At 50.0% G+C, this 22,434-nt stretch overlaps 1 protein-coding gene across 3 annotated transcripts in view; it reads left to right on the forward strand.

Annotated features, from left to right (window-relative positions):
* The window catches only part of lmbrd1 (LMBR1 domain containing 1), a 57,018-nt gene that overhangs the window by 3,295 nt on the left and 31,289 nt on the right, over nt 1-22,434 (forward strand). The window contains exons 3-8 of one of the 3 annotated variants that reach the window (XM_027016555.3): nt 1,313-1,376; nt 13,331-13,459; nt 14,886-14,983; nt 17,349-17,416; nt 18,586-18,674; nt 22,028-22,101. In XM_027016555.3, coding sequence (XP_026872356.2) covers nt 1,313-1,376; nt 13,331-13,459; nt 14,886-14,983; nt 17,349-17,416; nt 18,586-18,674; nt 22,028-22,101 — 522 coding nt within the window. Of the gene's footprint in view, nt 1-1,312; nt 1,377-4,791; nt 4,818-13,330; nt 13,460-14,885; nt 14,984-17,348; nt 17,417-18,585; nt 18,675-22,027; nt 22,102-22,434 lie in introns of those variants that run through there. The other 2 variants (XM_035530180.2, XM_081714586.1) reach the window with 2 other exon arrangements.

Below are 22,434 nucleotides of genomic sequence, written 5' to 3' on the forward strand. Positions count from 1 at the left end.
GCACCACACACAGACCTCCGCTGCATAATAAATGGAGGGGACAGGCGGCTGTTGTTGGTCAGGAGGGCCGGGTGCGGTGGCGGGGGGGGGGCCTGACGCCCGCCGCCTGCCGGCCGTCGGCAAGCCCCGAAAGAGATTACGGGCTGACCGTCGGGTCACATCTGCGCAAAGTCACATCTGTTTTCTTTCCCGAGGCACTTTTTGGTTTTGCCAAGCAGGTCTCGGGTGCTGTTTCTGGACAGACATGTCTGAGTTCAGTGACAAGGCTTTGATCTTTGTGCTTACTGTACCTAGGGCCATATAGCCACCATAAAACGCAGGGTGATCTTGGCGCTCGTGCAAGCCGAAGGTCTGATAAGGCGTAGAAGCAACAGGTGTCCAAACCTAATCTGTACCCAAATGCGCTAGCTCCTCGGTTTAGTTGACGTAACATCACTGCAGGAGGATAAGTGCATAAGGAGTGATTTATCGGGTCACGCTGATCCGGGATCAGAATGCGAGGCTTTAGCAGAGCACGTGCGCCAATGAATAAGTCAGCCTTTTAGAGCAGTTGGGCTGGAGGGGAACAGCCCCGGGTGTCTGGGATGAGGAGTTTCATGCACGCCTCAGAAAGAAGGATTCACTGCTGCCGGGTAGACGGCAGTTTGCCCTGGCGTTTGGATCCGGTTGGAGAACCTATGAGTCATCAACTTGTCGGGGCACTTTTTTGATAGGATCTCTATCACTTCGGGAGGGTGGTGTGGGGACAGGGGAGACGAGTGAGAGACACACACACACACACACACACAAAAGACGTACTGGCAGAAAAAAAGTGGCGAATCACCGAAACAACACCAGTCCTACCCAACATCTCCCAGTATATAAAACCTGTCATATGTTATTTGTCATCTGTCCTCCACCATACAGGTAGGTGGCAGTTTCTCAATTAGCCTGACTCTGGTCCTTTTTCGTTTTTTCGTAGCTTTCTGTAGTCTTTTCTTTCTTCCTTTGGGTGAGAACCCTTGGTTGTTTGTATCATTGTGCCGGTGAATTGGAAATGCTGAGCACATCCTGGGAGTCTGGCTGGCTTTACTTAGAAACCTGGCTGTGATTTATTGCACATTGACTGTGCCATCATATTCCACTCATACACTGTAGTGAGGCTCCAGTTTCTGTTAATGAGATGGAGTTCTGAAGGACATGAGTGCTTCCCAAATGTATGAAATATTAAAACAGCAATCATTATTCTTAAGTGGTCATTTTTGGTGTAAAGGTGCTTTTTTTTTTTTTTTTTTTTGAGGGGGAAAAAAATAATTAGTTTTCTCGATTCCAGGACTGGGCGGCCATCAATGAAACGAGGAAGCAAATCGAAGACACGGTCCTCTATGGCTACTACAGTGAGTATTTCATCCCAGACACCTCTCTCTACCAGATAAAGTTTGACCGATGCGTTTCAGAGCCCACCTCTCGAGCAGAAACGGGTACCATTCTTTAACCTCTACGGTGTTCTCCTGTTGTTCGGACGGCACCGGAGCGGCTAGTCTTCATATCAGATGTTTCGTATCGATTAATGGGAGCCGTGAGTTGCCCCGCACATACAGTGCCCCCTTGGGTCTTTCGAACGTGAGCCCATGAAGTCGGTGGATGAGTTTATCGGCGCGGTTTGGCCTGGCGAAATTAAGCGAAAGTGACCGCCGCCGCCGGCAGCAGTGCGTCCTGGCTAGTTGAGAAACCTCGTCGGTCAAATGGCCGTTGCGTTAACGAGGTTGCATAGACACACGGACAGGTGTGCAGTCATCCTTAGTGAAGCTCTTGATGATATTATCCCTTATTGCACATCTCGCTGCATATAGTGCAGCAGGTACGTAACCGGACGATGAAATTTATGGCTGTTCTCAGGGTTTGAAATTAAACGACGTCGGATGCCAGGTTTAATTCTAAAGTGCTGCATCTCTACATTTTGAAAGGTATAGAAATCACATCCCTTTGCTTATAGACACCTCCCCCCATTAAATGGGGACCATAAATAATTGGGCAGCTCATGGGACCATAAGTAATTGGGCAGCTTCCTGGCCAGCTGTGTGTTTTTGCGTCATTAGGTCATGCACAAGAGAGTGAATGAAATGTCTGGAGCGGAGGATTATGCATCTGTTGCTGTCGCCACTTCAGTGTCTGCCCAACCCCCCCCCCCCCGGGTGGATGGACCTTTGGATGTAGGATATGGACACCGGACCCTTACTACAGCTGAAGGCATAAATCTGGTGCATTCTGAAGTGCATATCGAAAGGCCTGATCTGCGTTTGTTTTATGACTATCCAATCTGATCGTCCCCGCACCGGAGTGCATCCCGACGTGGCCTGGGTGTCGAAGCTGAGCCAGCAGTTGAGGCGGCTGATCAAACAAGTGCTGACAAAAGGAAACAAACACCAACCCTGTGCTTGAGACCTGCAATCAAGGAAACTAGCAGAACCACAATACTCCAAATAGCTTATTGACAGGAAAGCCTCGGAATCTCGTTGTTGTCTCGCTGTTACCTCTTCCACGAGGCGTTGGAAAGGGGCCTCGTTGAAGGGGCAAGGATGTTGTGCACGGATCTTTGTAATCCGGCATTTTATTTATTTATTTCTTTTTTGCAACATCGTGAACTTCGCTGGTGGAAGTTGCTTAATGCCTTAATGGGAAAATCAGCCCTCTACACAAAAAGTCAATGCGAGCAGAGCAGGCAGTTACTGAAGGCAAAAGACCCATTGCACCAAGCAGGAAGCAAAATGGATGGATTGCCAGAAAAAACACGCATATTATAGTACATTTCGGTTTATGATTATGATTATGTCAGCGATGATCTGGTTCGCTTTAATGTTTATTAGTAACTATTAAGGTCTGCTTGAATGAAAAACCCTAAGCCAGTCATCATTATTTTTTAGCTTTGACAACAAAACAATGGGGATAGCATCATTGTTACAGATTTATTACGTTATTAATCAAGCTACGCCGTAGTCTTTAGAATCAGTGCATTGATCAGCATCAGCGTATGCATTTGGGAGGTGGCGGCGCGGCTGGTGTTAAATCAAGTCGTTCCGAAGTCACTTGATCTGGAGACAGAGTGATCCAGAGTGGAGCTTTCTGACACGCGCAGCCCCAAGCAGGTCAGCGATGCCGCTTCTGCTCGGCACCGGAGGCTGTCCGTCTCCCGGCACAAATCCCCCCCCCCCACTGCAAACCGCAGCGCCCAGCCGCAGGGGCTCCGTCCGGTCTCCAGGCTCTGGAACACGTCACGCCCCCCCACTTTTTTATTGTCTTTTGTTGTTGTTGTTGTTTGCATTGCAGACAAGATGGAAGTTTCTTGTGCGATTTCTCTCTTCCGAACCACAGATGGTAAACACTAATATCTCTCCTATATGGTTTCGTTTCTGTCAAAAAAGACAAACTTTTTTGTCACCTGCTGCACACTGTGGTACATATTCGGATATGACAACATATTCGGAACATATATATATATATATATATATATATATATATATATACATACGTTTATGGAAATGAAAATGGTCGTTTCCCTGTGATGAAGCAATCCCACTTAACAACCATGTCCAAATAGGAGTTTCAGCCCAGCGGGTCTGCTAGCAACCTCCCTCCTCCCTGAGCTGCCTTTGATCATGTCTCCCCTCTGTGATTGCTTGTGTTGGGTGTTTACATCCTCATCTCTGTAGCACACAGCGGATGGGGGATATTGCTCCCATCATTTCAGAGGCTCCTACCCCGCGCTATGCAGAGGAGGCGTTTCGGCGGCGGGCGCACGTGCGGGGGCGGGCGAACCCCGCCGTGACGCGACGGCTTCGGGACGAATGGGCAGCGCGAGCGGTCGCGAAAGCCGCTTTTCCCGGCTCGCCCCGGGTGCCGCGCCCCCGCTCGTCCCGCGGTGCGAGCAGATTAACGGCAGGCAGGCAGGGGGGGGGTGGTATCGTTGGCGCTTCTCTAAAGCCTGTCCAAGAGAGGATGCCCCAGAGAGGCGGGGAGCGGCGCCGAGACCCTCCTCCACAGCCGGACGGTTTAATAACCGGGTGCCTCTGCCCCGGCGGCCGCGAGCCCGTCATTTACATCACAAAGGCTGATGGCAGCAGACCCTGTTCTAGTAATTAATAGATTGTCCTCTGCTCAATGGCTTGCTTTCGAACACAGGTTGTTCTGTGTCATGTTTGGGAGTCCATCCACCCCCCATCCTGGATGCAAACCCAGAAGCTCCCCCTGCTTGGTGGCCCTTCTCCCTGCGCTGCGGTTCACTGTGAATTAGACTCATTGATTGCCTGACGACCCCACCCCCCCCCACCCCCTCTAGTGCAGCAAAAAAACCTCCCCTTCATCTGCCACTAGGTGGAGCTCCAACTCTATGCGTGCTGGCACAGCTGAGCCCCAGATCTCTGAACGCGCCACAATCTCTGAAAACCTTTACAAGGCTGCGCTCAAAGGCAGAATCTGACAACCCCGTCTGTCCATGTCAATGCAAATGGAATAATTACAGAGCTGACAGTGAGAATGGGCTGCTCTGCTGAGCGATTACTTATTTATTCTCATATATATATATATATATATATATATATATATATATATATATATATATATATATATATATATATATATATATATATATATATATATAAAACAACACACACACACAGAACCCATTTAATTGGGCGCATGCATGCCCTACATGGAGAGGCGAACGCATCTGTAAAAAGGCAATTTGAATCCGGACCTCGCACTTGGCTGTAATTATTTGATTGCACCGTTTCCCCTTTTGTTTAGGGTGCTGATCACACTTGATTGCCGATGTTTCTGGGGTGAGTGTCCTTTAGCTGTCAAAGACCTCATTTCTATCACAATCCAAAGTGCACTCCACGCTTGGCACCGTGTAACAGGTATTAGGACGCACTCGGTGCCCTCTCCCGCGCCTCGCTCGCCACTGCTCGCGCGTCGCCGCGTTTGATTTTAATCAGCCTCCGCGAAGCAATTATTGGGTGTTCCATACTCGTTTTGTTGATAATAACAGGCTTATGTTCCATGATTGCTGTTGGAGCACTTGTTTGGAAACACCGGAACGTGAAACGTCTCGATCCTTCCGGCAGATTTCGGGCAGCAGAGCTTGGTGGCGCGTCACATTGTGCCAGTATGGGGAAATGCAGGAATTCGTTCCGCAGAGTAAACGAACAACAGTGTTGACACCAAACAGTTCAGACAGGCAGCGGCTCTCTCTCTCTCTCTCTCTCTCTCTCTCTCTCTCTCTCTCTCTCTCTCTCTCTCTCTCTCTCTCTCTGTCTCTCTCTCTCTCTCTCTCTCTCTCTCTCTCTCTCTTCCCCCCCCCCCCCCCGGCTGAACCGCCTTTTCCTACTCATTATTTAAAGGGTGGTGTTGAACATCCAAAATGGCTCCCCTGATGTCCGCGCTTCATAGCAGCGATGCGTGGAGGCCCAGAGCCATGGGGCAAAAGCTCCCACCCCCCCACGGGACGCTCAGGATAAAATGCTGGAGTTTTGTTATGCACCCCCCCCTGTTGCTTTGTGGTAGGCGATCTTTTGGGGGAGGGCTGAAGAGGCACCTGTACGTGGACTGGCGATGCTCCTGCTTGATATCCACATCATCAACAGCAACGCGTCCTTCTGCACGACGCCGGCGGGCTGCACCCGTTATCAGATTGGGACGTTGTCGAAGCGGGCGGCCTCCGGACCCCCCGGCGCGAGCGGAGGGCGACGAGCAGCGCTCCGCTTGGCCCCTGCGCTGGTCCCGGGTCCTGTCACCAAAGCCAAACGCGCCTCATGGCGACAGTTTCTGATCATCGGTACCGGCGACGTTAAACGTAGACGGGCTGATTAAAGCTCTGTCTGAAAGCCCACCGCATCAGTGGAGATTAACCTCTCAGGTTAAGCAATTAAAGGGGAAATGTATTTTCCCGACCGGCCCGGTGCCAGGTCCCTGGCCAGCTTTTCCATTTAGCGTAGTGCTCCGCGCCGCAGAATGGCCCGGCCTTGAAGTTTGGCCACGGACTACAAGGTTAAGTGGGGAGAGCGCCGCCGAAGGATGCGGAGATGTCCCCGGACGCGTCCGAAGTTTTCAGGTGGGGCTCGAAGGGCCTCCTGCGAGAAGCCTGAGGTTCGTTACTAATCCAGTCGCTTCAACGCGCCGAAGCTTTTCCCGAACTTCTTAAGGGCCGGCACTTTTGAAAAGGAGGGCGCTTGAGATTTCGGGCCGAGCGCGTTGAAGCTGAAGCGTCAGGCTGGCCACTTCGCTCTCGGTTCTTTTGCTCGCACTCCGCTGCCTCTGTTCACGTCTTCTGGACGGCGCGAGGCACGGCAACGCGCCTTTGGGGGTTTTTTCCCCCCATTTTGTTCTTCCCCTGCTTTCTTGCCTTGTTAATGTTCTGCTAGCGAATTAAAATCGCTGCCTCCGAGCCATTTACCAATTAAATACGGCCCATGGGGGGGGGGGGAGGATGTCTCTCCTCTACGTATTGAAGGTTTTTTTCCCCCGTTCTCCATTCACCCGCAGTGTTTCTGAGCGCGTCGCAGCAACTTCAAGGCCGTGGGTCGTGCCGAGGAGCAACTGTAAAATTAAATAAAAGAAATAAAAGAACCTGATTATGGAACCCGTCCGGAGGGGGCAGTCGGCCGGGTCGCTGCCTTGTTGCGCGAACACACCCTCGCTCCCCCCTCGTCGCCTCGCGTTAATTCGCCGCTCGCGACTCGTGTTGCACGCCTACTTCAAGAAGCTGCCGGCCGTTTCCCCTTCCTGCGAAGGCGGACAAGCGGCCCCGGAGGGTGTGCGTGCCCTACCGGGGGAAATGGCGCTTACTTTTCAATCAGTCATCGGCCGTGCTCAGCTGTAGAGCAGGACCGAACGATGCTGGTGGTTTTATTTTTTATTTTTTTCACCTGTCCCAGTGAATCGAAAGCATAAGGTCTCAGCAGCCATTGTTGGGTCACAGATAGTCCTCACACATTTCACATTCTAGCCTCCTCTCCTCACAGACACACCAGTGCCGTCAAGGCTACCGAAATGCGCGGACGCCGTCGACGATGCGCTTATAAGAGGTCTGTGCAGCGCCTGAGGCGAGCGTCTAAGGAATGAGGGAGACCCTTGTTAGACCGCTGTTGCCCCCGTCTGCTTATGTCTTATTCAGAGGTCTTTTTGTTTGTTTGTTTGCTTCTTTGTTAGTTTGTTTTTAAATCCAAGGAGCGGCCCATTTTTAACCGAGCGGAGCCGCTCGAGTTCACGCTCGCGCGATCTCGGTTTCTCCTCTGCCGCAGCATGGCACCGTGACGACCTGGGAGCGGGCCTCACCGTAGATCCTGTGGCGGCTTTACACATATCAGTATTCCTTTTGTGCGTTTTTCCGAGGCTGATGAGACCTCGGGGTCACAGATGCGAGAATCCAATACGGCGGCAAATTATCGCCCACTCTGATTTGTAAGCCTCCTGGTCCTGTGTGGGGCAAAGGGGTAATGTTTGAATAGAGGCAGCATCGGCTAATTTACAGCCTTGTGACAATCAGTCACAAATTTTCACCTGCCTAATATATATATATATATATATATATATATATATATATATATATATATATATATATATATATATATATATATATATATATATATATATATATACACACCGTGTGTAACCATGGTTGCCATTTCATTCCAGTGCCTGTTGAAATCCAACACGTCCTGCTTAATTGGTTACTCATTAGGACGTCACTTGAACCAAGTCTCGTTTAAAGAGCAACGTGGCAGACTGGTGGAGAATGTGCCAAAGCGCGCGGAAGCTGCGACCCAACATCAGGGTGATTCCAGCAAACATTGATTTCTGGGCTAACGTTTGAAGTTGAAGCATCAGTGTTGTGCTATTTAAATGAGACGTCAACTGTCCCGTGCCGGTCCGTAGGCCGCACGCGCAAATGAACACGGAGTCTGCGGGGTCCGTTCTTTCTGAAATCGGATACGGCGGAAGAAGGACGTGACCAGCGTGCGCGGCGCCCTTCCTCGAGGAGAAACAATGCATGGTGTGGTTTTGCGTAGGGCCCAGCGTACCTACTTCATACTGGACACCACAACGTCGCAAAAATGAGTATGAAAACTTGTTTTCCTTGCATTACTCGAGGTTTGAAAACACGCTTTTGGTTATTTTGAGCAGTTGTAGTTTTCTAAATTCTAAATGACAACTTTTTTGGGAGAAATGTTGTCAATAGATTATAGAATAAAACAAAGACATTTACCCAAAATCATGCCCATAATTGGTAAAATCAGAGTTTGTTCGTGTGCACGCATGCATGCTTGTGTGTGAGAGAGAGAATTTCTAAGAAGTGAAGATTGAAAAAGTGAATCAGGTTCAAATGAAAGAAAGACATTTGTACAAAGTTGTCCATAACCTTGGCCAGTCTTTAGCAGCGATTCTCCGGGTAGGGCTTTGAAGGAGAGCAGGACGGGAGCCCTGGCTAGAAAGAGAGAGAGATCCTTTACAGAGCCTCCAGTTCAAACCTGCATAAAACATTCATTTAAATCCAAATGATTGCAACAGACTCTGGCGCAGATATAGAAAATTGATTGGGACAGATTTGAAGTAACCGGTCCAAGCCACTATCTCACCCAATCTTTGCAATTGTCCATGCAACCATGAGGTTCCAGAAAACAGAGGGACCTTATTTAATGATTCATGTCTCGTCAAGGTTCTGGGTGGTTTCCTGGAAATTCAGAAGAAAGGCCGATTGACTGTTGGGTTCGCAGGCTGCAGAGCGGGCTGGCAGAAACTTCTTGGTGATTTGCACCCTGTGTTTGTTTCCTGACGTAATATTTTGCCATAAAAGTAACACGTTTATGACAGGTGACCAGGGTACGCGTCCCCTCTGCGGTGACCCTGAGGCCAGCGTGCCGCTCACCGGGGCCGGGGATAGGCGCCCTGTCGGGGGTTTGGCGTCGCGGCGTTGGTTGGCAGCTTGTGGATCATTAAGGCTGACCTCTCGTGCAAGTTGCAGCAACCTTCCCTTCTGCAAGGCTTAAAAAGACCTGCTGGCCTTCCCCGGTTCTAGCGATGCGCCGTAACCCGGACCGGAGAGGTGCGTGCATCTGTCTGCTGGCCCACACGGCTTCTGTGCGACAGGGTGCGGGGCTGCCCAGGACACAAATCTACATTAGGGTAGTTCGGCCTGAACACTCTGATAAAAGCCAGGTGGCATGAACAAGGAGCTGTATTTAGCTGTGCTATTAGGACAGAACAAGTGAATTAACTACAGAGCGATTTGCTGTTACAGGCTAATTTGCGATTCCAGGCACAAAGTTAAAACATAGCACATTTGTCACCACAGTTTATCTGGGCCTTAGAAACCGATCACAAAGGTCTGTTTTGCTATCGGTGCGTATGAAATTAACTGTGCACACAAAGTCTTTTAATTGTTTTTCATAACACAGTTGGCATCCCTAAGATACACAGGGTGTTCATGCCAAGTACTGGTCGTTTTAATCAGAAATAATAATTTTTTAAATGATATTTTAATACCTTCTAATGGTGTGCCAGCTTCTAAGAACATCAGGAACAATCAATAGATTACATGATGTATTCATAACAAAAATAAAGTAGAACAATAAGTGTTATGGTTAGAAAATATATTCTGTTTTCTATTGCGGTCGCAAAACAGCATCTCGCGTGCATCCTGCTGTAGAAAGCCACGTGCAACTGGGCTTAATTTCTCAGCGTCTCGTAAAATATGGGCAGACTTGTACCTTTTGCTGGATATTTGAATCAGCCCGGATGGTGATTTCAGAGCAGTTCCCTTGGCTCGGCCTGGGTGCGTGACGTCCCGCCGGCCCCCTGTGCAACCCTTCCGGGCGGGGCCAACTGAAGGAGGGCTATAAAAGGAGCCGGTAGCGGGCCGGGGGCTGGCCGTTTAATTATTTAGCCTCCTTTCCCCCCACCTCTGTGTCGGGGGAATTAATATGCTAAACTTCCATCCACGGTCAGGTGCTTTCCCTGGCGTTAGATCTGGTTAGAGAGTAATGGATGAGCCGCGGCGGCGAAGCGTGGTCCAATCCCCGCGCCGTGTTAATATTCATGCTGTTATGATTAATATGACCCATCGGTTCAGCGCCACAAGTGTGCGGTGCCGGTAGGGGACCGACGGCGGAGCCGCGCGCCGCTAGCAGCCATTTGTTAGTGGCGGGCCGGTATAGAGTCGGCTCAGAGCAAAGTAAATGTCGGCGCGTGTAGGGAAACGGGCGTCTCCTGAGTGATTAGACAGCGTCGCAGCTTATTGAAACTAATGCCTTCCTGCAGTTCCCCGCGTGCTGATTCGGAGCTGTTCTTTGGTGATTTGATCTAGATAATGACTGGTCGCTGCCTGGCAGGGCCTCCGCATGTCATGCGTATGCTCGCGATTCGCGGCCGTAGACCTCCTCGCGGTGATGAGATTTAAAAAATAATAATAATAAATCTGCTCTGTTAATGGAAGCTTTTTGGGAAAATGCATTCTAAAACAATGTTTTGCTAAAAGCTGCTGCAGCCGAAGCCACCGGCTATAGCCTCATTTACCGTTAAATAGTCTCGAAAATGTTTCCACCTGCCGTTTTGACCGTCTCCAGGGACGCTGTTCGCTCTTTCCGCTCAAGGAAGGGTGCTCCACACATTTACGTCAGTCTGCTGTGCTTGACTTGGCGCGGAAATGTCCCACAATGTCCTCGCTCATTTATCGGGTACAGCCTGTTTCAAGCAATCAAGAACGTTGGGGTGGTCTGAACTTGAACAGGAAACAAGACGGCGCATCTCTGAGGCAGCGCGGACCCGTGCTTTCAGATTGGGTCACCAAAGACGCATGTGTGAACACCAGGTGTGAAGCAGGCCTGCAATTTTTAGCACCTAGCAAAAAAAAACAGAAAACGGCAAACCAGTTTTCGTAGCCAGTTGCGGTGGTCTCCTCATCATAGAAAGATAACGCACTTCTTTGTCAACTTTCAGTACAGAGCTAATATTTTATTTGATTCCATTTTATCTTCTCAAGCCAGCCACTTGAGAAGAATGTGTACAATTCTAAGGCAAAAAAGGAATTAATCTGATACTGGAGTGTAAAATCAATTTCAAGGTATCTCTCTCCTCTGCAGCTTCCAGTATGTGATATAATGGCCATTGCTGAGGTTGTCAAATGCTGAACTTTCTATTCAGTTACCTTCATTTAAGCGGAGTTTGTGGTGAGAGGTGAGGTCTCATTGGACAGCGAGCACTAGAAGGGCCCTACATTAATGAAAGTGCTCAATTTAAGAAGGGGGGTGGGGGATTGCATTTCTTTCTAGCGACTGCTTCATTCATCTTTAGAAGAACTCTATTTGGGCGAGACTGAGAAGTCACAAGTGAGGCCTGTACCACGAATAATACTCGTATTTAAGGCTTTATCGATTCCATGGCGCCGAACACGTGCCACAGTTTCAGATGCCGTTTTTGTTTAGCGTCGCGTTCCGAACCTGCGCTAATGAATCGCGTCACTGTGTGAAGGAAGCGCCAATCCAAGCGCGTCTCCGAAACAGTCCTGCTGGAGTCGGCGCGGCTTTTTACTGGTCTGTATCAAAGTCCTTTTGCTTCACGGAACGCCAATTACCCCGGTCTGCAGTAACCCCTGTGCCACTCCTGCAATACGTGTGTGCTGCTGTCTGCACAGTTTGCCTGGTTGAGAGCGCTCACTTGGGGACTCCAGCAAGCGAATAAAATAAGGCTGGAACGGCACCGAGGCTTCTCCTGGGGGGAGGTGTTCAGAGGGAGGTGGGGGTACGGAGCAAGAGCGCGCCATTATAAGGAGTTCCCAACATACTGGAGCCCCCTGGCAGAGGAACAAAGGCTGCTCCAGGGTCGGGATCCAAACCATTAACTTAGCTGTTTGCGGCGCGCAGGAAACGCTCACTTGCTTAGGCCTCTCGCAGCGGTAAGGGCGCAGTACGCGGCCTGGGACATCGGCGGCGCTCTCGGAAACTTCTGCGACCGAGGAAGGAACGCACTTCTCGTAGTTCGGCTGGAGGGGCGAAGGTCGAAGAGCCGTTCGTCGCGGCTGCGGAGGCCCGCGCAAGGTGCGGCGGGTCGGGCTTCGGCCCATCAGCGCCTCTGCAGCGGGGAGCGAGGCCCCTGAAGGATTCACACTCGGCGCATTGTACTCGGTTCCCCCCAGACGTGCTTTTATCATGGAGCAACTTGGAAACACAAACAAACATACAAATAAATAAATAAGTAACAAAGTGTACAGGGAGTGCACGGTGGTCAGCTGTCACTGGGGTAATTACACAGAGAAATACGGCTGGAGCGAGAGTAGAGAGGCTTCGCGAACACCTTTGATCAAATGCAACGCTGGATAAGAGGCCACGTTTGTTCCTTTGCTAAAATAAAAAGAACAAAAAAAAAAGCAGCAATATGAAAGGGTTTCGACGAGCGCTCAAACATCTGCTGAAAACCTCCCCCCCCGCCATTTGGCTCACAAAACAATAAGGATAACTGTTTTCGTCGCATTAGATTTTTGTTTTGAAGTGTCTCCCACCACCCCTTATTCACCACTCCCTGCCAAATGCCCTAAAGGTGTCGCACGGCTGCGGCGCTAATATGTTAAAAGCCTTCGTGTGCAGAATGAAGGAAACGATGGGATTCGTTTCATCTGTCGGTGCTTCTTAAGTCAAATCAATTATCATACAAAAACATATGCCTACATTTTGGAAGAGCAGCTTAATTGGTTTCCATGGTTGTAGAGAGGATTTATATATTTTATCTATCTATCTAAATATCTATCTATCTATCTATCTATCTATCTATCTATCTATCTATCTATCTATCTATCTATCTATCTATCTATCTATCTATCTATCTATCTATCTATCTGTCTATCTATCTGTCTATCTATCTGTCTATCTATCTGTCTATCTATCTGTCTATCTATCTATCTCTCTATCTCTCTATCTATCTCTCTATCTATCTCTCTATCTATCTCTCTCTCTCTCTCTGCCAGCACCAAATATGTATGCATGAAGTGCTCTGTTAAAAATTTCTTTGATTCTTACGTGATTAACAATGATTGTACATTTCAAAAATAAGTAACCAGCCATTGTTAGTGGAATATTTTTGCAGAACTGCCGAAATAGCAAATTCATGCACTGCTACATCCTTGCAAAAGTTTAGAGTGTAAATGCATGTAGTACCAAACTGTTGTTAAACATTCGTACTTGCTGTATTCTACCGTGATAATTGATAGTTACACCAGAATAGTAACTGGTTACCCAAGAATAATATTTGAAGGTTTGGCAGTAAGCATTTTCCTGGTGTTTGAGTCCATCCTTACTGTCTACAGATATTGCTTCCTTGCATCCGTCAGACAAGACATGCGCAATTTCGAAGTATTGCATATTATCACTCTCAACCTCCATCTCCAGGTCTTGTGAATGGATGTGCAGCCTAATCCTCCGTTATCAATCTAATGGTAATTTTTAAATCTAATTTGTCTGCGCAAAATGGCTCGTAATCAGGTTTCAGAAGAATGAGCCTTTTAGTTATAATCCTTGACATTACCTCTGCCACATCTCCGAGTTGTGAGGGACGGCGGTGATGTGGGCTTGCGGTTTGCAGGGTCGCGCCGGGTGAACCTCTCTAAGGCTGAAACAGGCCAGACAACTCCGAGCACAAAAAAAGGGGTTAGGAATCATCTTGTGCACCGTCTCGCACGTCTCTTCTGTAATCGGCTGTTTGTACCACACGAGAGCTGAGCGCTTGAGAAAGCGTAAGGCGTTCAAAGAAGTCGATCTCAAGCCTTGGGATGCCGCGTAATGCGGAGATATGATGGCCAGCGGACGTTGCTGACTATGTTACTATGACTACACAGAGTATGCGTTACCTAAGCAGTCAGACATACTTGAAAGATGTTTTAGTACGTTGAATCCGCATTATTTATTTATTTATTTAAAAGAGCCCCTATCGGGGATGAGGTTTATCCTAAACTATTGCAACCTGCTACCCGCCGATCGCCCATTCCTCTTCGCTGACTTTAGCGGTTCAGTATATCAAAACGCTGCGAAGGTGAATAATAATGTGGAAATTGGTATAGCCAGCTAGCATTAGCATTACTGCAGTATTCCTTTCAGGCCTGAGTATAAGAATCCAGAGTTGGTAGCATTCTTGCCCAAAGCAAGCATGCATTGTTTTCCAAGGGTTATGCGTAGCCTGAACTGGAGAATATGTAGCCTGAACTCGGGATAATCCATGTTGGACCACAGTGCATAACGATGCGTAGTGAACTTCTTAAAGTTGAGGTCTTTTTTTATTTTGTAGAGCTGGCAGCATCAAATCTCAGCACTGCCATTAACGGGAAAGGCAAAATTTGGCCTCAATTGTTGTCCAACCTTGTCTTGAGTAAATGCTTTGGACTCCCAAAGCAAAAGCCTTGTTAACAAATTTCAAATGTGCATAATTTTCAAATCAATTTTGATGTTGGGGTGTTGTTTTATTGAGCTTACAAGTTTCCAGTTGTGCTCATCAGAACATTTATATAGTATATTAATATAGTAATATGTAGCAGAATTTTTCAGATAGTTAAGAAAAAAATTTTTTTTTTTGTTTTTTTTTAAAGAGACAGATGCAGTTTAAATTATAATCCCATAATTCTGATTGACACGGTTTGGCAGGCATATTGTGCTGTATTCGGGCGACTGTATACCTTCCAGTAAACATACGAATCAGCAGAGCAGAGCAGTCAGATTAGCCGAAATACGTTCATACGTTTTAATCAACGGCTGTTAGTTTTCATCGCGGCTGTTAGTTTTATGACTGTGCCGTTGTGACTCAGTTCAATGAAGACCTTAGAGTGACTACACAGCTATGACTAATTTATTTTCTTCACTTTCTCCCAATAGCTTTATACTCCATCGTCCTCTTCTGCGTCTTCTTCTGGATTCCATTTGTTTACTTCTACTACGAGGAGAAGGACGAAGATAACGTCAGCAAATGCTCGGTAAGGTTGCCTCCTTGGTGGGCGGGCTCTGTCGCACTCCCCGCCCCCCCGAGGGAACCGGTGACCTTTCCCTGAAGCAACACACCCAGAGAGAGGAAGGCTTTCGCTGTTCAGTAAATGCAGCACAATACCGGGACCTACGGTGAAACGGAACATCACGGCCCTGCCTCGCTCGCGTGTAAAACGGCGCTCGTAATCAAGAGCTGGGGAGAAGGTTAAGTCGGGCTAATCCTATTTCGACAGAGGGGCCCTTCAGGTATATTTAAATGAGTAAAAATCACCTGATTAGAGATACGACAGGCCTCCTATATTAACTCCTGCGAGCTGAGACTACCTCAGCAGAAAAAGTGGGCCACAGCGAGGTGGCGAAGCGTATGGAAAAGGTCCTTTCTTCTCTAGCAGCAGGCGCTCGCGGAAATTTCAAATATTTGTCTCCGAGGACAGTATGGTGATGTGCAGATTACATGCTGAGGAGCCTTCGCCTCTTCTGTAGTGTTGATTTGGCACTGACAGGGTCTCCTCCTCACTCGCTCTCTCTCTCCCTCACATCAGTATCTCAGGGAGTCAGGCTAGCGCGACCGAGCCTCAGTCGGAGAGATGGCGAAGGACGGCCCAATTTCCTGAACAGCATTTGCTGAAAGTGGCACAAAACAAACAAACCCCCCCCCCCCCTTCCCACCCAAACCCACGTCTGTCCTACTTTACCGCATATTCGACTAGGGCCGATTAGCGGCGCGATCGATGCAGCCTTGCAGCAGAAACTTTTGGTGCGGAGTTCGGCGGATGACCCCGGCGCTTTATTCTGAACGCACCTTCCATTTCCACAACCATCAAAGCAAATTTTGTGCGCACACCGCACCGATTTACCCGCCCCGCGATATATTTCGCACTTCCTACAGCTCAGAGTATCCTGCGCTCGCAGGGGTGTGGTATCAAATTTTGCTCCCCTGGGCACATTTATGTACCAGTCCCCACTCCCCTCCCAACAAAATAAAGGAAATATATTTACAGTTTGCTGTTTATTTTTACCGAAACTGCTCAGCAAGAAGTTGCTTGGAAGTTGTAACACCTATTAGCGATCTGTTTTCACTTGCACCACAAGAGGTGTCCGCACTTTTCCCTCAGTGACTGCGAGTGCCTCTGGAACCCACGGCGTGCGTTTTACAAGTTATTTGCCAGGCTGCACCTAACTTCCTCGGGTTATGATAGGAAAAACGTCTGCTACGATTGTGATTTTATGCTCATTTGCTACACTTAAACCAATACTGTGTTTATCACCGCGTGATTCGCTACAAACGACCACAATTGCAGCTGGCAAACTAGGTAAGATTAATGTTACTACAACAGATTTACTGTTCGGTACTTTATGCTCACCGTTTTTCCTGAAGCAAACGGGTCAGAAGTTGCTTGCCCCCCCCAACACACACACACACACACACACACACACACACACACACTTCTCTTGCCATCCGTCCCTCCTGAAATTCTGGGTTTTTCGTTTCATTTTCACTGGACGCTGGGGACGAGGAGGGTGAACAATTTACAGTGGAAGGCGCAGCGTCATCTTATTTATTTCTGTAATAAGAGAATATGAAAGTTAGAATCCCAAATCAATTTATTTCCGAGGATTTTGGACAGCCCACATCGAGGGAGGGCCCATTAACCGTGGTCCGATGCCCCTGCACGCACACATTAACACCGCTGTAGCTCTGAATGCATCTGTAAGGATTACGGTAATTCCACACAGAAGTGCCCATTCTTATCTTGAAGGCCAAAAGCGTTATCTGTGTTAACATGAGATTAACACATGATTTAGGCTCGCAACAGTAATAAAATAACAATTATATAAATGTTTAAAAAGCTATAAAAGCTCCACAACAAAAACAACTATAAAGTCACTTTTTAAAATGGGGTTTGGAGTAGTAAGTTTTTATGTCTTTTATGCTTTTATTTGGATTATCTCTGTTTACGACATTTCAAGACATCTTAAGATTTCTTTTAAAAAAATAGTTATTCCGTTAACTGCTCCGTTTCGGTGTTATTTTAATAACGCCGTTTAATAATGACGTGTTGCCAGATGTCATTTACTTCCAGTGTTTTATTTTTGGTTTGTTTATATAAGTAGGGTTAATGAACGCTGCTAATCATTCACATTACCCGATAATACTCTGGGCAAGTTCGGGGACAAGGAAAAAATTAAACGAACAAACAAAACCAACCCTGATTTTGTGACCCGCCCCAATAAATCTGCCCCGCCATTATCCCTCTAGTGCATGCTTAATGTGGAATTGCATTGTCCATGCCATGACCCCACGTCCCAGCTCAAGCTTAATTGAGTGCCAGTTCATTTCCTTTCTCATTACAGCAAGTGAAAAATGCCTTGAAGTACACAATCGGATTTGTCATCGTCTGCGCTGCGCTGCTTTTAATCGGGTAAGTACATGGCTCCGAGGGTCCGTGCCCCACCCATTTGGGGGTTTGTTTATTAGAAAGGGACTGCTACTTATCCACAGTCGGCATGTAAATAGTTTAAAATGCCCTTCTGTACGGCTTGAGAAGCCCTCAGCCAAGTCACGTGGTGCGCTCTTTTGAAAGTATGGCTTCTTTATCGGTGCCGAACAGCAGTTGTACTCTGCTGCCTCCTGTGCGACGGTGTTCGCCCGTCCTGTGGCCTCGAGTTCCACTACTCCTTTAAAGCTGTCGGACTTGGGGATCTGTAAGACACTAGAGACTCGCGCGCCAAGCTGAAGGTCTTTGCCCCGGCTAGAGTCGCAGCAGCTTGTCCCGTCCTTCGTTAGGCGTCTGAACGGACGCCGCGGCCTCTGCGCCAGCCGCCCCGGCGTGCCCCGTTTAACCCCGAGTTTACTCGCCCGGCGCTTCGCCCGCCCCTTTGCGGTGCGAACACAATGGATTTCCCTTTCTCACACTTTGAGAGAAACGCGCGTGCTCTCCCAGGTCATGTAATTTAACGGTCTTTCAACCATTAAATGACACTCTCTGGATGGGATACCTTGATCAGAGAACAGGGGGGGCGCCAGCCGCACGGCAGGCGCGCTACTCCTGTACCTGCTTTTTTAGAAGAGGCTTCCGGAGATGGGAAGTGGGTTGCTCGTCTTCACGCAGACACAGATGGGATGATGGGTCACAGTTCTGTCTGTGCTTGCGTGTTTGTTTGGTTTTTTTTGGACCCCGCAGACATAGTTACCACACTACCGCACTATTTGGTGTGAGTTAAAGCACGTAGGGAGGATATAAGTATTTAAATAGCGTTTCATGGTCATTATCGGTTCTGTTATTGCAGTGGGTCTAGTGTGCTCCAAGCTTACTGGATTGGCCATTGCTAAATTTGTTGACCTGTTGGGTACGAGTTCATCAGTAGCAGTTTGTGTTGTGCAGGACACCGCATTTAAGCATCTCCAGGTAAAGTGGATCGAAGCCCATCGTGAATGCTGGCAACTGGGGAACAATGTATGTTTGCGTATATTTAACCAACTTGTCTAAAAAAAACAACTTTAATTATCAAGTCTGGTACGAGACTCCAACTCGAGTGTGTCAGCCGGTAGTGGGGAACGACTACTAATCTTCCTCATCTCGTACCACAGGACGTTTGTCCCGCTGCCGCCTCCGTCCAGGCAGAACTCCACCCAGTGGGAGAAGGTGCAGTACCTGTTCAAGGAGCTCGGCAGCAGAGGTAAGCCCCACGCTCGTCACGTGACCGTGCTACCCTTCTACTTTGCAAACTAGTCCTGTGCCACAGCACCTCCTACACCAACACGCGCTGAGCCGCACCGTCACCACCAACCCTGGATGACGGCTCTGCTCGGCACGGCGCGAACCTGGCCGAGCAAAGGCGCACACCTCCAGAACGGCGGGGCGGGCGGCGGAGTTGACGCGCCGGCTCGGCAGGGGCGACATTTTGGCCTCATCAGTGCTGGCGGCACCTCGTTATGGTGCAGGAGCATCAGCGCAGCAGGCATACGAGTGAAAGCCAGCTGCTTCCGCCAACCGTGTTTATCCACAAGTGCGTGCCCCCCCCCCCCCTTCTTTGGTCTTGGTCCTCCTATTCGTTCATTTGCTCTTTTTTCCCGCTGCTTTTTATTGCGGTCACGCGTGTCGCGGGTGACGGGGCAGTAGGTGCTGCGTGTGGGCGTTATGAAGACACTCGTCTCTCTTAGATCCCCCTCCCCCTGGGCGCCTGTTAACACCTGGGGATCTATGAGGAAATCTGTCGCAGTCTCTCAACCCTACCTGATTCGAGCCTGGTTCCCCACGGCCAATTCTAACTGCGAAAGAAAGGGAAACCATCTCCAGATCCTCCCGTTTCTTTGTCCACCGCTGCAGATGGGAGGTTAATTGACAGAAGTCGCCTGGCCAGCTGTCTCCTGGCTAACTCTTAGGTTGGGCCCAGTGCACTGCGCTTGCTGGCTGTCACTGCTGTGTGTGGGTCCTGCTCGGAGTTGCCGCGGTCCGCAGAACATCTAGGGGTTTTGGGCCTCATTTGAAGACCACGTATGAAGACGGGTAATGCCCCGCCATGCCGAAACCTTGTTACTGCTGTTTGAGGAGGTCGGCGCCGCGCCTAGTTATCGGCAGTGACACCTTCGGGACGGGGCTCATCTCCGACGAGGGCTCTCGGAGGCGTCACTGACATCCCGCCGGTCCCCCGCTATTAATGAACCGAGACCGGGGAGGGGCCGACACGTCTGGAAAGGGAAGGCCCCTTCGTCACAGCCGGATCGGCCGAAGGCTCTCCGAAGCGCTCCTCAGTCGCTGGCCGGTTCGGTGCAGCTGTAATCTACCAGTCTGGCCCACAGAGATTGGCTAGTAATAACCAAGCGGTTCCCAATGTCGCGGGAAAGCCCGCCTTCTGTCCGCGGCCTGGAGGTCCCCCTGAGCCATGCGAGGATGTGGCGAGCTCTTTGAGAAGGCGCCCAGCGGCCCTGTTCGACGACCGAACTTCACAGCCAAGCAGCTTAATTCGGCGGACTCTGCTTCGCCCAGGCACACCAGCCACGCCGCTGCGGTCATATCCGGAGGGAGACGACCTAAGGTGAGGCGCTACACCGCCTCCGGATAATCCCCCCCGTACCAGCAGGCGGGGCGAAAAACGACAGGTCTGTGAGTCCTGCGGTCTCTCAAGGAAAGGAGGAGAGAGAGAGAGAGAGAGAGAGAGAGAGAGAGACAGAGAGAGACAGAGACAGAGAGGCATCTGGATATCGCACCGCACGGCGGGGGTTGCCGGTTCTTTCTGCCCATTATTCTGCCAGAGCTCAGATGCAGTTCCCCAGTCACAGCTCTGGTCTCTAGCAGACTCCCATCCACAACCCGAGGAAGAAGGAAGCAACCAGAAATAGCACGATGTAAACACCAGCCAGCCCTGCAGGACTCCTTCGAACCCAAACCCCCCCCGCCGGGTTTCCCCCCGCCTCCCCTTCCTGCCTCGTCAACGTTTCGATTCTTTCGCGTTCGTGACCCGAGCAGACGTTTAGCAGGCCCGCGTTCGAGAGCCCACAGCTGCGCACATGGACCGGAACGTCCCCTTTTGCGGCACGTAAAAACCCACTCCACCCCTCTCCTCCTACCCTTCAACTTTCTCTCGCTCGCCTGAGTTCTTTACAACACCCCCCTCGCCGCCCCGTTCGGCAGCCCGGGCGCTTATCGGCGCGGGGCTATCGCCGCCTGCCCGGCGCGGTGGAGAGACGCGGCTAAGAGCTGGCTTAATAAACATCTCCCGGCGCCAGGCGGCTCCGGAGCCCCCGGGGACTCCAGGCACGTCGAGATAAGGGCCATCCCACCCCCACGACAACATACACCCGGGAAACCTGCCGTCGCAAAATCCCTTCTGATAAGGACACACAATGCTGCCGCCCACCTCCCCCGTCTGATCCCTGCGAAATCTTCCGCTGGAGCGGCCGGGATGAAAACTGGAGGGCTCCCCTCCTCGCCGCGTGATGGGTTTCGCTCTCGATGCCAGACGCGGCCGCCGACCAAGCCCGGAGGAGGCGACGGAACCGCCCCTTCACATGCTAATGTCAGACTTCCCGCGTGCCGCGGTGCAGCGGCAGGTATATAATCCGCTCCGTTCTCCGTCGTCCTTCCCTTCATCCGTCTCCGGGCTCTTTTGTTTGCCAGCCGCGTTTCGGGGAAACGAGAAAACCACGGGCCGGGATGAACGCTCCCGAGGAAAAACAAAAAAGGGCTGTACGTTAAAAGACGATAAAAGCACGTGGATTTGTTTTTTGTGTTCCCTCACCACCGTCATTGTTTTGAAGCAGTTGGCGCGTGGTCGGTAGGGGGCTCTCTGGGCACAGCGGCGCGGGCGAGTGCAGTTGGGATGGGCGTGCGGGCGGCCGCTCCTCCCTGTAGCTCCGTCTGACAGGTGGGATCCCGGCGGGGTGCGCGGTGACGGTCACTTCCCATCAATATGCTTCATCTGGCCTCTGATCTGACAGTTGGCATTATGCCCTCTGTCTCCTCCACTGTCTGCTGATGTCTGCTGTGGCACAAAAGGAGACCCAGGGAAAACCACCCACTCGCACTCATCCTGTCCCGCTCTCTCTCTCTCTCTCTCTCTCTCTCTCTCTCTCTCTCTCTCTCTCTCTCTCTCTCTCCACCTGTCTCTGCACAGGCACACTTGTCGTTGCCCGAGCTCTCTCAAGTGCGCACACACATGCACACCCACACACACACACCCACTACAGTATTGGCCCACAAACATACGACATGTTTTTACCTAGAGCAGTTGTTTGGGAATGGTTGTGTTCTGTTCTGCCTGTGGTAGGAATTCAGTAATGATCTTTTATTTAAGGGTGACCTTGTGGTTTAAATAAGCAACACCAAACAAGAACAAAGGGAAGAAAGAACGGGAAATAAATGAAGGTGTGTGTGTGTGTGTGTGTGTTCCATAGTAGAGACAGCGCTCGGGAAAGCTGCCACAAGACCAGAGCTTGTGGACCAGAGTCCTGCACTCACACTTACTTATAAATATATATATATTTCTCTCCCTCTCTCTCTCTCTCTCCCTCCCTTGCTCTCCATCTCCAGATGGCGTGGCTGCACTCTCGTTCTCCATCAGTTCCCTGACCTTGATTGGCATGCTGGCAGTAATCACATACACGGTGAGTAGATCAGTAGGCGGGGTGTACGTGTGGCTGGGGGTGCGAGCTCCGTGCCCCCCCCAGAGCCGGCACGACACTGATACGCACGCTCGACTCAAGTCATTAGAAAGAGACTTGTTCTCAGCCAGGCCCAATTGCAGGGGGGGGGGGGGGGGGCTCGCACTCTTCCGCTCAATGTCAATCCTTCGAACGAGCCGGTGTCGGGTGGTCCGGGACAGCGAAGGTTTCCTCAACCCGTTTTTGGCTCTCGGCTGAAATGGCCTTGCTGCACACCTCCAAGTGGAGTGTGTGCCCTGAATTAGCTCTGACATTTCTTTATGTAATCAAAGTTTC

The sequence above is a fragment of the Electrophorus electricus genome, chromosome 5, assembly GCF_041902795.1.
Source record: "Electrophorus electricus isolate QZ-2024a chromosome 5, ASM4190279v1, whole genome shotgun sequence".
Taxonomy (NCBI): Eukaryota; Metazoa; Chordata; class Actinopteri; order Gymnotiformes; family Gymnotidae; genus Electrophorus; species Electrophorus electricus.